General features: G+C 40.4%; 1 protein-coding gene across 1 annotated transcript in view; it reads left to right on the top strand.

Moving 5' to 3' along the window:
- ARSB (arylsulfatase B) overlaps positions 1-12,940 on the top strand; it is a 193,133-nt gene extending 180,193 nt beyond the window's left edge. The window contains exons 7-8 of the mRNA XM_055297911.2: positions 10,757-10,879; positions 12,053-12,940. Of these exons, the coding sequence (XP_055153886.1) occupies positions 10,757-10,879; positions 12,053-12,318 (389 nt within the window). The 3' untranslated portion in view covers positions 12,319-12,940. The remainder of the gene's footprint in view (positions 1-10,756; positions 10,880-12,052) is intronic.
- The last annotated feature ends 3,104 nt before the right edge of the window (positions 12,941-16,044 follow it).

The following is a 16,044-nucleotide window of genomic DNA, read 5'->3' as shown; positions in this document are numbered from 1 at the left end:
TGGCAACCGCCGTGGAAATTCAAGAGACCTGTACCGAGAATCCATGCACTTATGGTGCACAGAATGCTCACTACGTGTAGAATCTTATTTCCTCTTCACACTCATTCTATTTAGGCAGTATTTTGGTTCTCATTTTTGCATACAAGGAAACAGGAACTCAGAGTGGTTAAACGACTTTATAAGATAAGAAAAAGAGCTTGTTCTAAAGGCTATTGAACAGTGATTGATTTCTCTGAGTTACTTTTCAGAACCAGAGTGATGGCATAGGGCAAGCTTATTCAAACCCATGGCCCACGGGCTGCACATGGCCCGGGATGGCTTTGAATGCGTAACTTTTCTTTTTTCTTTTTCTTTTTTTTTTTTTTTGGCGACAGATTCTCACTCTGTCACCCAGGCTGGAGTGTGGTGGTGCGATCTCGGCTCACTGCAACCTCCACCTCCTGGGTTCAAGTGCTTCTCATGCCTCAGCCTCCTGAGTAGCTGGGATTACAGACATGCACCATCACACCTGGCTAATTTTTGTATTTTTAGTAGAGACGGGGTTTTACCATGGTGGCCAGCCTGGTCTCGAACTCCCAAAGTGCTGGGATTACAGGCGTGAGCCACTGTGCCTGTAAACTTTCTTAAAATTCATGAAGTTTTCTTCAAACATTGTGAGTTTTTTTTGCAATTTCTTTTTTTTTTTTTTTTAGCTCATCAGCTATCATTAGTGTTAGTGTATTTTATGTGTGGCCCAAGACAATTCTTCTTCTTCCAGTGTGGCTCAAGGAAGCCAGAAGATTGGACATGCCTGGCATACGGCATGCCACTGTGCCATCCAAAACAGCTCTGCATAGCCCCACTTCCCAGCTGTTAGGGGCTTTTTTCATCTTCAAAAATTAAGCAAAGAGGTTCACTAAAGCATCAGTTCAGAGTGTGGGGCTTCTAGTCAGTGTATTTTAGGGAACTAATTTTAGGAGAAAACTATTTTTAGGTCCACGATGATTTTTAAAAACAAACACCTAGACAACAGTGCACACATGCACGTCTGGATATGTAAGCCCTTACCACACAGCAAGATGAGAGGGTGGCCTTGGCCAAAGCCTGCAGTTGTTGGGACATTCAAAACCACGAGCAGACTGGAGATTTGAGCCACATGTGCACTAGCGCAGTCGCTCAGATGCAGCCTGGGTGCGCTGATCTGGGAGGGGGACTCACAGGCTCTGGGTCTGTGACTAGCTGGCACATGAAGGACCTTAATGACTTGAACCTCACTTTGAGTTTGAGATCCTTTGAACTTTTGTTAGAGTGAGCCATAAAGAAGTGATCAGCCAATCAGATGTTTAGTATAAACTAAACTTTAGCATAAATAAACTTTAAGAGACACATTTGATTTACATAATAAACAAGCTACTTTTAGGAACTTTTAAGTACAAAAGTTGAAGATAGTTGCTAATTAAACCTAAATCTTGCCTGTACATTAAAAACATACTCGACAGAATTTCCAGATTAGAAAACTCTTCAAGAACCAAATTTCTGGGACATCTGGGGTGTTTTTCTCACTTAGCCCAAGTGAGTAAGTTTTACTGTAAGTAAATATGCATACATCATTAAGTGTGAAGGTGGCATCACACTGGCAGGGAAAGTCAGATGGGTTATTAGTAGAGAATGAAGTTTTGCTGATCTTCGTAAATTGTAAAATGATCAGAAACAAATAGAACTCAGTAGAAATGAATGGCAGTCCAAACAAACCAGACAGAAAAGGGGCTACAGACTAAAAATGGTAAATTATAGCTTCCACACATAAATCCTTTTTACCCCAACCCTCTTCAAATTCTGGAACATAAACGAGGGAGCAAATATAGACCCTCTCTAAATCCACACCAGAGAAGTGACTTTGGTTGTTTTTTTATTTGGTTTTATTTTGTTTTTCTGATATGAGTGATTTTTGCCTCCTTTCCTCCTCTTTGTAAGGTCTTGGATAGAAGAGGTTGTAAAAGAAGATGAAACTATATTATACTGATGATAATAGCTACCACTCAGTGATGGTTATTGACAGATGTTATTATCTGTTTCATATAGCAAGGATTAAATAAGTTATACATAGAACACTTAAAGCAGTGTTTTATGTTTATAAGCATGTAGTATTTAAGTATTAGATATTATTATCTTTAATGTTGACAATAGTCTTAACAATATGCCAGATATTCTACTAAGCACTATATATGTCTTATCTCACTTGCTACTGTTATATTAATTTTATAGATAGTAAGCTGAGGCATGGGAAGTTTAGAAAGTTGCCCAAGATTGCACAGGTGGTAATAACATTTACTGCGCACTTTCTATATGCTGTACTTAGTACTAGACATTTTTAGTGTATTGTTGCATTTAGACCTCACAACAATACTGAAACTGAGGCTAAGGGAGGCCAGCTAACACTAAAATCACACAGCCAGTGAGTGATGGAGCTGAGATTCACACCCAAGCAGTCTGGCTCCAAAAGTGCATGTTCTATACTACTGTGTACTATGGCCTCCTGGAGAAGGGCTGGTAGGATGCCACTTCAATGATACAGCCCTTTCCTCCATCCTTATTACCATCCCTAGCACTGCTTTCCTTCAGGGTCACAACAATAGGTCTTCCTAAGTCCTATTCTCCAATCATGCCCAGTTCATTGTACTTGAGCAGCATTTCAGAGAGGAAGTGCCTCTGGACCCTGCCGTTCACCCTCCAGCACTGTTTGTGCCACCCTTCCCTCACCACCCTGCCAAGCCCTTGCTTGCACACCTCTAATGCCAGAAAATCACCCTCCCCAAGGAAACTCATTCTTTCTGTCTTGGGGAAGCTCTGTCTGGTGGAAACATATTCCTCATATTGACCCAAATGGTGCTATGTGCCTTTAACCTCTCTGTGCCTCAGTTTCTTCATCCATGGGGCTTTCACGAGGATTAAATTAGATACAAAGTGCTTAAAACAATGCCTCATCTGTATTATGTTTACTAAATATTAGCTGCTATTACTATTTTATTATTATTATTTCTCTCTATGGCTTCTACCCCAAATGCTTTATAGTACAAATTCAGTCCTTCTTGAATTCACTCTTTTTCACCATTTTGTCAGCTGCAGCCTGCCCTCCAGGATACGACGGTGGCCTTTGTGATGACTTTGTAGACCCCATACCATATCACTCCAGTCTGCTGTACATGCATCGTTAAGAACTGCCTTTCTGGGATTTATTGCTTTTGTACATCATTTCCCTCTTCAGAAGCCAAACTGGTTCTTGGTTGCTTTCATACTTTGGTTGGATTATAGGTTCTCTACTAATTTCTTGCTGATCTCTACCATGCTCTTCCCTCTGGGCATGAAAACTTCCTGTCTTCCATGGACTTTCCTCTTCTTATTTGCAGATCAGCTCACATATTTATTTTGTTTAAGCATTATGTAGTTAAAAGTCTCAAAGGCTATATACCAAAATGTTAATAGCAACTGATAAATTAACAGGTCATTTTTATTTTACTTTTCATGTTTTTCTGTATTTTCCAACGTATATACAACAAACATAAATTGCGTCGTTATGAAAAATACTGTGTTTCCTAAAAGTACAATCATAGACTGTATTATACAATACTTTCCAAGGTCAAGAGGATGCCCTGTGCAGTCAAGAGAGTAGGATTGCCTTTCAAGAAGATCAGAAGTATCTCCAGGCCTCCCTCAGTCCCTTCCCTGTTTGGTGAACCCATTGCCAATCACTAATTAGTGTATTTCAAACTATATATATTAGCCATGGACCCTTTCTTCAAACAAAAATGTAGGCCAGGTATGATGGCTCGCACTTGTAATATCTCAGCACTTTGGGAAGCCAAGGTGAGAGAATGGCTTGAGGCCAGGAGTTTCAGACCAGCCTGGTAATGTAGGGAGACAATTACAAAAATCATAGTGGCCTCTTTAAAAATTTTTTTTTTCTAATTTTTTTAAAATTAGCTAGGCATGGTAGCACATGCCTGTGGTCCTAACCACTCAGGAGGCTGAGGTAGGAGGGTCATTTGAGCCAAGAAGTTCAAGGCTGCGGTAAGCTGTGATCTCACCACTGTATTTTAGCCTGGGCAACAGAGTAAGACCTTATCTCAAAAAATAAATAAATAAATTTTTAAAAATGTAGAGAAGTACAACATATTTAGCAGATATTATAGATTCTTCCTTAAGGAGTTGAACTCTGTTGAAATGGAGATGGTGAACCTGGACCCCTACCCACTAACTCACCATCCTATTTCAAGACAACTTCCGAGTTACTTCCAGAACCTACTTTGGGTCTGGAGAACACAGTTCTCTGCTGAAATCACCACCAGGCCACCTCATTCTGGTAACAAACAACTCCCAATTTCTAGGGGTTGCTCAGATAAGGAGTGCTGTAAGTTTACTACATATTATGTAACATATTTCATCCGTCCTAAAATTTTCTGCTGATCTCCTTTTTCCCATCCAAAATCAATACACACGGCTAATCCATCTTATAGCTGAATATTTCTGTCTGGCCAGAAAGCTTTATTATCTCAGAGGTGGCTTTCAGCTCAGAGGGAAACGAGAAAAATTTGTTTGTTTATACTTCTCTCTTAACTCCCTAGTTTCTGCCCATTCATCAAGCTAATAGATGGAATATTTGGCTCTTCTGATTCGCCATCTGAAACCCTCTGCTCTCTTGGCTTCTGCGATGTCCTGCTTAACTGGTTCACTTCCTCATATTATTTTCTTCCCTACTCCATTTGCTGTTTTCCTTTGGCCCTCAGTGCTCTGTTTCTGGGCATCTGCTTTCTTGCTTCCCTCCATAGGCAGCGAATCCACTTCCAGGGTTAAGCGATCACTGCATTGCGGGTGGTGCTTAGTGTGTGCCTCAGTCTGTCAGACAGAGGCCAGTCCTATAGCTCCAATATGTCGTGGAGACGTCTACATTGAGCTCAAGTTAATTCTTAAAGTCAGTATGTCTCATTCCAGAATCCTATACTCCCCACTATTTCCCGTCTCAACATCTCTATTCTGCCAATATCAACACTATTCTCTCAATCACCAAACTCAAAACCTTGGATTTTATTTATCTTTTATATTATTTTGTCACCAAATATCTTGGATTTCACCTTGGGAACTTCTCTTAGATGTCACTTTGCTCGTCACTTCATGTCATAGAATTCCAGAACACAGTGCTATATTACCACATACAGTTGTTAATCAACAAATATTTCTTAAATCGGAATCTACTCCAACTCTGTCAAAGAAATTTTAAAAGTTTGTTAACATTCTAAGAAACCTCTGCCTCCTGTCTCTGTTCCTGACAGTTTATCCAATACACTGTCAAATTAATAATGAAAACACCCAGTGCAGCCGAAGCAATCTTGGGAAAAAATAAAAATGGGAGGACTCAGGCTTGCTGATTTCTAAGGTTACTACTAAGCTTGACAAGTCCTGGTAGTGTGGTACTGGCATAAGAATAGACATAGATCAGCTAGGTGTGCGGCTCACACCTGTAATCCCAGCACTTTGGGAGGCTGGATCGCTTGAGGCCAGGAGTTTGAGACCAGCCTGGCCAACACAGTGAGACCCTGTAGATAGACAGATGGGATAGATAGATAGATAGATAGATAGATAGATAGATACCAATTTTTTAAAAACTATAGGTCAATGGAATGGAATTGAGAGTCCAGAAATAAACCCTCATACTTATGGTCAATTGGGTTTTGACAAGGTTACCAATACAATTAAAGAGGAAAAGAATACTCTCTCAAACAAATGGTTCTGAGACAACTGAGATATCTGTATACAAAAGGGTGAAATTGGGTGGGTGTGGTGGCTCATGCCTGTCATCCCAGCACTTTGGAAGGCTGGAGTGAGAGGATTGCTTGAGGCCAGAAGACAAGCCTGGGGAACATTGCAAGACCTCCATCTCTATAAAAAATTAGCTGGGCATGATGGCATGTGCCTGTAGTCCCAGCTATTCTGGAGGCTGAGGTGAGAGGATCACTTGAGCCTAGGAGTTTAAGGCTGCAGTGAGCTAAAGCTAAGATCGCACTCCAGCGTGGGTGACAGAGTGAGATCCTGTTTCTAAAAAGAATAAAATTGAGAATGTAATACAGAACACATTTCAGCCATTTTTTGATGCTCTACAGTTACTCAAAAGGTTAAACATAGACTTACCATATAACTCAGCAATTCTGCTTCTAGATATATACGCAAGAGAAGTGAAGACATACATCCACACTGAAATTGTACATGAATGTTCATGGCAGCATTATTCCTAGTAGCCAAAAAGTATAAAGAAAGAAGTGTCCATTAATTTATGGATAAAGAAAATGTGGTGTATTTTTGGCAATATACAGGAATGAAAGGAATATTATTCATTATTTAAAAAGATAGAAGTACTGGTACATGCTACAAAATGAATGAACCTTGAGAACATTATGCCAAGTGAAAGAAGCCAGACACGAAAGGCCACATATTGTCTGATCCTATTTATATAAAATGTCCAGAATAAGTAAATCCAAAGCACAAAGTGGGTTAAGGGTTGCCTAGGGCTGGAGGGTGTGGGAGTAAGTGGGGATTAACTGTTAATGGTGCAGGGTTTCTTTCTGGGGTGATAAAAATGTTCTAAAATATGTTACCGTGATGGTTATACAACTTTGTGAATATATCATACTAAAAACCATGGAATTTTACACTAAAAATGGGTGAATTTGATCATATGTGAACTCTATGATACACTCTTTAAAAAATATATTTAAATTCCTCTTATGTCTCCCTATTGATTAGAAGGAAAAGTTGCCATCTCTCTGACCCTTATTCTGCAGCCACATCTCCTTCTGACCATAATCAAGAAGTACTCCCTGCATTTATGAACTCATGTCATTAGATCAGGCCCACCCAGATAAATCTGAGATAATCCTCACATCTTACAAGTCTTACCTATAATCATATCTGCAGAGTCCCTTTTGGCATGGAAGGTAATGTATTCATAGGTTCTGGGAGATTAGGATGTCAACATTTTGGGGAACCATTATCCTGCCTATCACACCCTGTTTTATACTTCTTTCTATTGCAAAAGAGTCTCACACATGTTGACAGATGGATGGAAAAAATATATTATGCAAGTACTAACAACAGCAACAATGACAGCTAAAACTGGGCTATCTATACATCAGACAAAGTAGATTTAAAGGAGGAAAGCATTATTAGAATTAAATAGAGAGTTTTCAAAATAATTATCCAGTCATAGGAGAGATTTTTAACATAGCTCTCTCAGTAACTGATAGAACAAGCAAACAAAAATGACCATAAAGATATAAAAGATTTGAACACCATAGTTAACAAACTTGACCTAAATGATATACAGAGCATTGAGCCCAACAACTTCAGACTACATATTTTTTACATTGGTGCTTGGATAATTCGTAGTATTAAATGTACGTATTGGAAATGAAAATATTGAATATCTGTTATTCAAAAGGTTATGAAAAGAATAACAAATTAAGCCCAAAGAAAATAAAGGGAGGGAAATAATAAAGATAAAAGAAGTTAATGAAATAGAAAGCAAACATACTACAGATAGGATCTACAAGGCCAAAAGTTTGTTGTTTGAAAAGACTAATAAAATCAGAGCAGGTGTGGTGACTCACGCCTGTAATCCCAGCACTTTGGGAGGCCAAGGAGGGCGGATTATGAGGTCAGGAGTTCCAGACCAGCCTGGCCAACATGGTGAAACCCGGTCTCTACTAAAAACACAAAAAATTAGCTGGGCATGGTGGTGCATGCCTGTAATCCCAGCTACTCGGGAGGCTAAGGCAGGAGAATTTCTTGAACTAGGGAGGCAGAGGTTGCAGTGAGCTGAGATCACGCCACTGCACTCCAGCCTGGGTGACAGAGCAAGACTCTATCTAAAAAAAAAAAAACAAAGACTAATAAAATCAGTTAAACACTAGCAAAATGTATCTTGGAAAAAAATGAGAAGCATGAATTGCCAATATCAGGAATAAACAGGCAATATTACTACAGATACTACAAACATTTAAAAGATAATACAAAACAAAAGTTCACACGTACTACACAAATTCCTAATAAAATACAATTTATCAAAACTGACAAAGGGAGAAATAGAAGATCTAAATGGTCCTATACCTGCTCAGGAAATTAAATCAATAATTTCAAATCTTCCCACAAAGAAAACTCTAGGCCTAGATGGCTTCACCAACAAACTCTTTTTTATGGATGAATAGTATTCCGTTGTGTCTATATAGCACATTTTCTTTATCCATTCATCTATTGATGGACACTTAGGTTGATTCCATATCTTGACTATTATAAATAGTGTTGCAATAAACATGGGGGCGCAGGTATCCCTTTGGTATATTGATTTCCTTTCCTTTGGATAAATACCTGGTGGTGGGATTACTGCACTGTATAGTAGTTCTATTTTTAATTTTTTGAGGAACCTCCATACTGTCTTCCATAACACCTTTACTAATTTACACTCCCACCAACAGTACACACATACATTTGTAAAGCATAAAACAGTACTATATATTATCCCTTGGCACATATGTATTCTGCATTTTAAAATGGCTGAAGGATGCACTGAAGTCGCAATAGCAGCAGCCTCTAGAGGAGTAAATGAAAGGACAGGGTTTGAGGATAGGGACAAAGGAGACTTCAACTTCGTATTTATTGTCCAGTTTCTTTTATTTTTTTTTTAAAGTAAACATGGCAAAATGTTAACATCTGTTCATTTTGGGTGATGGTTCATAGGGTGTTAGTCATATTATTCTTTGTAATTTTCCCTTTGTTTAGTTTCTCAAAATGAAAACAATAAAGTCGAGATAATAGTATCTTTCATAGTTTAGTCTTAGGCTTATGTATTGTTTAGGTATTTTATGTTCCTGTTTGTTTTAAGAAAAAAATGTGTATAAATATAAGTATAGATGAGATAGTTAAATTTCCTTTTTTTGTTTATGTTCACAAAACATGCTTGTTTTACTTAACATTCTTTGGTATCAAAACGTAGCCTTCATACAAACTTGTGAGGAGTAAACCATGAGGGTTCACATTTTTACCGCAGTCTGTATGTTAGCAACCACTTCCTGTGATAGACATGCTCATGCACCTCAAGTACTAGAAGCATCCGTTTGTATTGGAGCCAAAATATCCACAAGCAGAGAAACAAGAAGTCAAAAATATTTTCCTCTTTGGTGCTAAAGATTTGCTGCTGTGTGATTGTTGAGATTGTTGAGACTGAAGCTCTGAAAACACCAGTGTTTGCTAGATCTGTCTCCAGCTTGTCTCTACAAGGTCATTTCCAAAAGACTGTCAAAAGAATGGCATGTCCCGCCTTTTCCACCACCGACACACCCTGCATGAAAACCCCAGGAGCACAGAAGTCCTGCTTGGGTGAGGATAAGGGTTCTCTCAAAGTCTGTTATCAAAGGAAGGCAGACGTTTGGGTTAACCACTCCAATGGAGTCTATACTTTTACAGACATATCACATATTATGACAATTAATTATTAGGCTGGTGGTTCAGCAACCTTTCAAAGTGATCCCAAGATGATTACCATGACCATATCTGAAAAGCTAACAGATAAATGTGGGCTTAAAATAGACTATATGTTATTCAGCTAGGCCTCAACCATATGCATAGGTAGGAGTGAGGTGAGGGCCCTCGTGGACCCACCAGGGTCTTCCACAAGAGTAGAACTCTTGCCTTGTTCACTCCTTTCATAATCAGGCAAAGGAAGGAGTTATTCAAAAGGAGGAACTGAGCACGTTCAACCCAGACCCTTTTTGCTGTCCAATTTCCAGCCAGCCTGTCACCTGGATATATGTAAGCACTCTGGTCTGCTCTCGGCTGTGTGCTCTAAGGGAGCCCATTGGGTGTTCAGCAAGATCAACGATGAGGGTTAAATCTTTCTAAGTCAAGGGTCAATTACAAACAAGATCTCTCTGCCATGGATCTGAAGCCATTTCTCTCCAGTCGATTTTGTCAGTAACAAAAGCAGTATTTTTTGTTCCATCTGTGTATCCTCTACCTCTTAATTGGTTTCAAACTTAAGAGGTGGTAGAGGTTAGTAATTGTTCCCCATAAAAGCAAAAAACCAACCTGATGATCAATTAATATAAGATCTCAAAAATGATAAATTAATATAATCCATGATACCAGTCAAAAATTTGTATACCAAATTTATTCTTACCCCCATAGTTATCCTGTCTGAATAGTTAACTGAGCACTGCTCACTTTTAGATTCCGTAAGAGTTGTTAAAAAATAAATCTTTGTACTCTATCACGGCATGCATGAACTCTCATAGCTTGAAATGACTGCATTAAAATGTACTTTTATAATTTTATAATTTCTTATACTATTTACATAGGTATAAGTATACACAGAAAATGTATTTAAATGTTTAACAGCCAAAAACAAAAACCAAAAAAAAAGTCACCCTGCTGTAACAGAACACTGTTCTGCATATGGCTAGCTGTACATTGGCAGAATATAGCGATTTTAAGGATGAATTAGTCTTGTAATCTCTTTGGGATTTCCTTTATATTTGCAGTGGTTTATGACTGACATTTCATGTAACTATAGCTTTCTGTTTGGATTTAATAAAAGATTCATTTCTGTGGCAAGATACACATTTGCACTCCAGTGTTGAATAAAAGCTACTGTTCTGCAAGAATATAAAATGCTGATTTATAACAACACGTTCCAATAACAGCGATCTAATTCTTTCAAACTATTTCTTCCCAGGTCCCAGGAACAGCATGGCTCCAGCAAAGGATGACTCTTCTCTTCCAGAATATTCAGCCTTTAACACATCTGTCCATGCTGCCATTAGACATGGAAATTGGAAACTTCTCACGGGCTACCCAGGTAGAGTGCTTAGCTTAGCAAACTTCCCTTCCTGCGGTAGACAAAGCAGGGCTGTGTCCTCAGGGCAGTATCTCCAGTCTATCTGCACTCCTGGGATTTGATTCCCACGGCCATTTCTCTGGAAAGAGAGGACATTATCACTCTTGTTCTAACCATTTCCCACCTCTTCCTCTGTGGCTCCTCCTCAAGGCCCCTAAGCCTACCACTCACCTCACTTTGCTCAGATACCTGAAATCTTAATTTGTCTTTCTAATCTTTCATGATCCCTCCTGATATATGTCCTAGAAAGACACCTATTTATTCAGGGTTTTCTTTTCCCACTTCTAAGACTCCGCCTGTTCCCAATGACACAGCTTCCATCGTTGTCATGGTGCAAGTAAGCTTTCCCAATGGATCATCAAGGAGAAGCTTACCGAAGTAACAAATGCCTTTTGCAAAACATATCTCTGGGGCTGCTGAATGAGGAGATAAGAAGGAATGGTTTAACCTACTCATCCTAACCAAAAAAAAAAAAAAAAAAAAGAGAGAGAGAAAGAGAGAATTAACTGTAGCTGGGTGAAAGGAAGAAATGTCACTCTTATGCTTCATGGAAAATACGGATTTTAAATGTGTGTGGCTATCAAGCACAGCACATTTAGCCAACAAAGAGAGTCTCTGAGAGCTACACCCTCAACCAGTGGTATAGCTGGGGAAGGAGGTTGCTCCTCTGATTATATTCTCTAAGAGTAATGTCTTTTCAATACTTTTAAAATATGTGGGATGATGGTTAAGGCTGTGATGTAATTAATCAATGTTTACAATGAGAACATTCTTGGCATTTGCAATATGACAAGTCTTTTTTGACTGGGATTATCCCATGTATTGCAAGACGTTAGCATCACTAGCTCATGCCCACTAAATGCCAGGAGCACCCCTATGCCCCAGTCCTTGTGACAAGGACAAACACACATGCACACACATTTCTGGTGTCCTTGCTTGTGAAGCAGTGAGACATGTCTAGTTAAAGCACCAGAAGTCGAGTCTGAGAAACATCTAGAGACAGCATCTAGGGCCGCATCTTTTTATGTGTCCACACCCACAACCCAGTGCAGCCTTGGCCTCAGACTCCTTCCGTGAAATTAGAACCTGCCTCTGTGCTTCTCCCTCAGTAAACTGTTTTGTTTTCTTTGCTAGGCTGTGGTTACTGGTTCCCTCCACCGTCTCAATACAATGTTTCTGAGATACCCTCATCAGACCCACCAACCAAGACCCTCTGGCTCTTTGATATTGATCGGGACCCTGAAGAAAGACATGACCTGTCCAGAGAATATCCTCACATCGTCACAAAGCTCCTGTCCCGCCTACAGTTCTACCATAAACACTCAGTGCCTGTGTACTTCCCTGCGCAGGACCCCCGCTGTGATCCCAAGGCCACTGGGGTGTGGGGCCCGTGGATGTAGTATTTCAGGGAGGCTAGAAAACCTTTCAATTGGAAGTTGGACCTCAGGCCTTTTCTCATGACTCTTGTCTCATTTGTTATCCCAACCTGGGTTCACTTGGCCATTGTCTTGCTCTTAAACCACACCGAGGTGTCTAATTTCAACCGCTAATGCATTTAAGAAGCTGATGAAATCTGCAACACTCCTGCTGCTGGCTGGAGCATGTGTCTAGAGGTGGGGGTGACTGGGTTTATCCCCCTTTCCTAAGCTGTGGGACAGCTGGGAACTTAACTTGAAATAAGAAGTTCTCACTGAGTCCTGGAGGCTGGAACAGCTGGCTCTTTTAGACTCACAAGTCAGACGTTCGATTCCCCTCTGCCAATAGCCAGTTTTATTGGAGTGAATCACATTTCTTACACAAATGAAGGGAGCAGACAGTTATTAATGGTTCTGTTGGCCAAGGCTTCTCCCTGTCGGTGAAGGATCATGTTCAGGCACTCCATGTGAACCACCCCTCTTGGTTCACCCCTTACTCACTTATCTCATCACAGAGCATAAGGCCCATTTTGTTGTTCAGGTCAACAGCAAAATTCCTGCACCTTGATTGTGGCTTTTACAATAAAGAAATGTGTTTTCATCCTAATTTATTTTCCCCCAACCATTGCTCACTCTGTCTAGACTTCCTGCCACTTCCAATTCTTCTGTGGCTTTTCCTGCCTTTCCTTTTGACCTCAGTGTCCTATCCCTGGGAAGGCCACTTTGCTTCTCTACCTGAGCACCCCTGATTTCTGGAACACTGCTGAGCCCTGCCTTACTTTTGCCCCTAGGGCTGAAGCTAGAGGCCTCCCCGTAATAGGCAGTGGAGTTGCTCTGTGAGGATGTTCATGTTAGACACTAAGAGGGCTGGGTGGGAGATGCTTGGCTCTGTGGCATCTGTTCAGCGAGGTTTTTCCTATGTTGCATGGAGTTAGTCATCGTGATTGTGGCTTTATCTCATAATATATTAAGACTTGCACTGCTATTTACTAGCAGTGAGAAGAAACCTCAGGAAAGGATATGAAAAAGCAAGTGGCCAGTGTCTGGGATACTGGGCCTTGGTAAAGCAGAGGAGGGCACACCCACAGTCCTCTTATTCTCTGTTTTACTGCTTGTTTTGAGGTTCTGGGGTCTGGGAAAGAGGATGCAGTTTGACCTGCAGCCCTTTCTCAATCCCACTAATGTCTTACTAATGTGGAACAGTCCATATTAGCTCCAGAGAGTGTCAAACCCAGAGAAATATGTGCAAAAATGATACTCTTTTCTGCATTAGCCCCACCATTTTGTTCACCAATGCTTGGAACACTGCCTGAAGGCACTCAATACATTTTTTAATTTTTATTTTATTTTTAATTTTTTATATCTTTTTGAGACAGGATCTCACTCTGTCACCAGACTGGAGTACAGTGGTACAATCACAACTCACTGTAGCCTCAAACTCCTGGGTTCAAGTGATTCTTCCACCTCAGGCACCCAAATAGCTGGAACTATAGTCATATACCGCCACAGCCAGCTAATCTTATTTTTTGAAAAGACAAGGTTCCCTATGTTGCCCAGCTGGTCTTAAACTCCTGGGCTCCAGCAATTCTCCCAGCTTGGCCTCCAAAAGTGCTGGGATTACAGGCATGAGTCACCATGCCTGGCCTCATTTTTTAAAACAAATGAATAAATGGACAAATGAGTAAATGAGAAAGATGCTAGTCCAATGAGCTGAATACAGAGGTAATATAAATGTCTTCCAACTGTTGCTTTTCTGTTCTCAAGCTGCCCCTCCCGGGGTAGGAGCGTAATCTACATCACTGGGCAGTCACAGGACACTCTGTAGCAAGGTCGCAGCGTCCTCTCCAGTGGGGGGAGAAAAGGAACTGTGCCTAGCAAAGGCACTCTCTTGTCAGCAATTTCCATTTCTATTCTTTATGGGACACTAGAAACTAAAAGCAACAAGTAATCTGATATAAGTCATTGTATAGTCATCCTTCAATTCAGTAGCAGTATTTTCTGGTCACTACTAACCTGTATTGTATTAAAATGAGACTATTGGAAGGAAATGGTGCTAAAATTAATAACATCTCTTACCAACCTTTACCCAACTCCTGGGTTGGCAAACAGCTGACCAAACTGCCATCACCTCCCACTTGGAAGTGTATGGCCAATAGCATGAAATAGCTGAGCCCAGATGTTCCTTCTGCATCCTCCGAATCCCAGGGCTGGGTGTAGGTAGCCGTTGGCGGCCATCGCTGCAGGGCGCCTATTTGTTATCGCTGCTGTCCTCCCAACAGCTGTCTCCAGTTCTAGTTCCTTGGTTTTCAGGCACAGTGGGGGATGTTCTGCACCCAGTGGACTTCAAAAGAGTTTTGAAGATTTAATTTTTTGTAAAACAAGTACTTGAGATTCTGGTTTATCCATAATAGAATGTATCTCGTTAGATTCTCTGATTCTATATAAGAATGTGAGAAGATTGATATATTGTTGTTAGAAATAATGTTATTTCTTTCCAATTTTTTTTTTTTGAGATGGGGTCTCACTCTGTCACCCAGGCTGGAGTGCAGTGGTGTGATCTCGGCTCACTGCAGCCTCTAACTCCCAGGTTCAAGCTATTCTCCTGCCTCAGCCTCCCAAGTAGCTGGATTACAGGCATACACCACCACGCCTAGCTATGTTTTGTATTTTTCGTAGAGATAGGGTTTCACCATGTTGGCCAGGCTGGTCTCAAACTCCTGACCTCAAGTGATCCACCCACTTCGGCTTCCCAAAGCATTGGGATTACAGGTGTGAGCCACTGTGCCCGGCAAATTTTTTTACCTCTATAGAAGGTTTTGCTTATTTAATTGTGAGCTCATTTTTCTTTGTTACTACATGATTATTCCAGATTTGGGGGACAAAATAAAATTAATCTTTTAAAATGTGTCAGCCATGTGTATGGGGCTTCCATTTGGGGTGATGAGAAAGTTCTGGAACTAGATAGTGGTCATGGTTATACAACATCATAAATGCAATTACTGCCACTGAATTGTATATTTTAAAGTGGTTAGAATGTTAAGTTTTATGTTTTATTACAATTTTTTAAATGTGTCAACCAACTTTATGGTACATAAATTATATCTCAGTAAAGCTGTTAAATAAATAAATATAGTAAAAATTTTAGAACTAAAAAAAGTGTCAGTCATTGCCCTAAGAATATAAACTATAAAATAAGGTATTAGAGGGAGGTCAAGGAAGGGTAGGAGTGAAAACAAAATGACAATAAAAGAGAGTATTAGCTCTCTATTACTGCCTAACAAATTACCCCAAAACTGAGCAGCTTAAAACAGTAAACATTCATTACTTCACACATTCTATGAGGGTAAGGACACTGGGAGTGGTTTAGCCCGGTGGTTCTGGCTCAGGGTCTTTCACGAGATTGTAGTCAAGCAGGCCTGTGGTCATCCGAAGACTTGAGTGGGGCCACAGGCTCCACTTTTAAGCTGACTCACTCACAAGGCTCTTGGCTGGAGGCCTCAGCTCCTTGCCATGTGGGCATCTCCACAGGCTGCTTGGATGTCCTCACACATGGCAGTTAACTTCCTCCGGAGCAAGTAAGCAGGGAGCCACAGGGCCTTTCATGACCTAGTCTCTAGAGGTGTACACTGTCACTTCTACCATTTTTCTATTTGTTAGAAATGAGTCACTAAGAGCCAGCCCATATTCTAGGGGAGGAGAAATCTTACTTTT

The sequence above is a fragment of the Symphalangus syndactylus genome, chromosome 11 (genome assembly GCF_028878055.3).
Source record: "Symphalangus syndactylus isolate Jambi chromosome 11, NHGRI_mSymSyn1-v2.1_pri, whole genome shotgun sequence".
NCBI classification, from domain to species: domain Eukaryota; kingdom Metazoa; phylum Chordata; class Mammalia; order Primates; family Hylobatidae; genus Symphalangus; species Symphalangus syndactylus.
The sequence above is the reverse complement of the archived record's forward strand: the minus strand, read 5'-3'. Positions and strand labels throughout refer to the sequence as shown.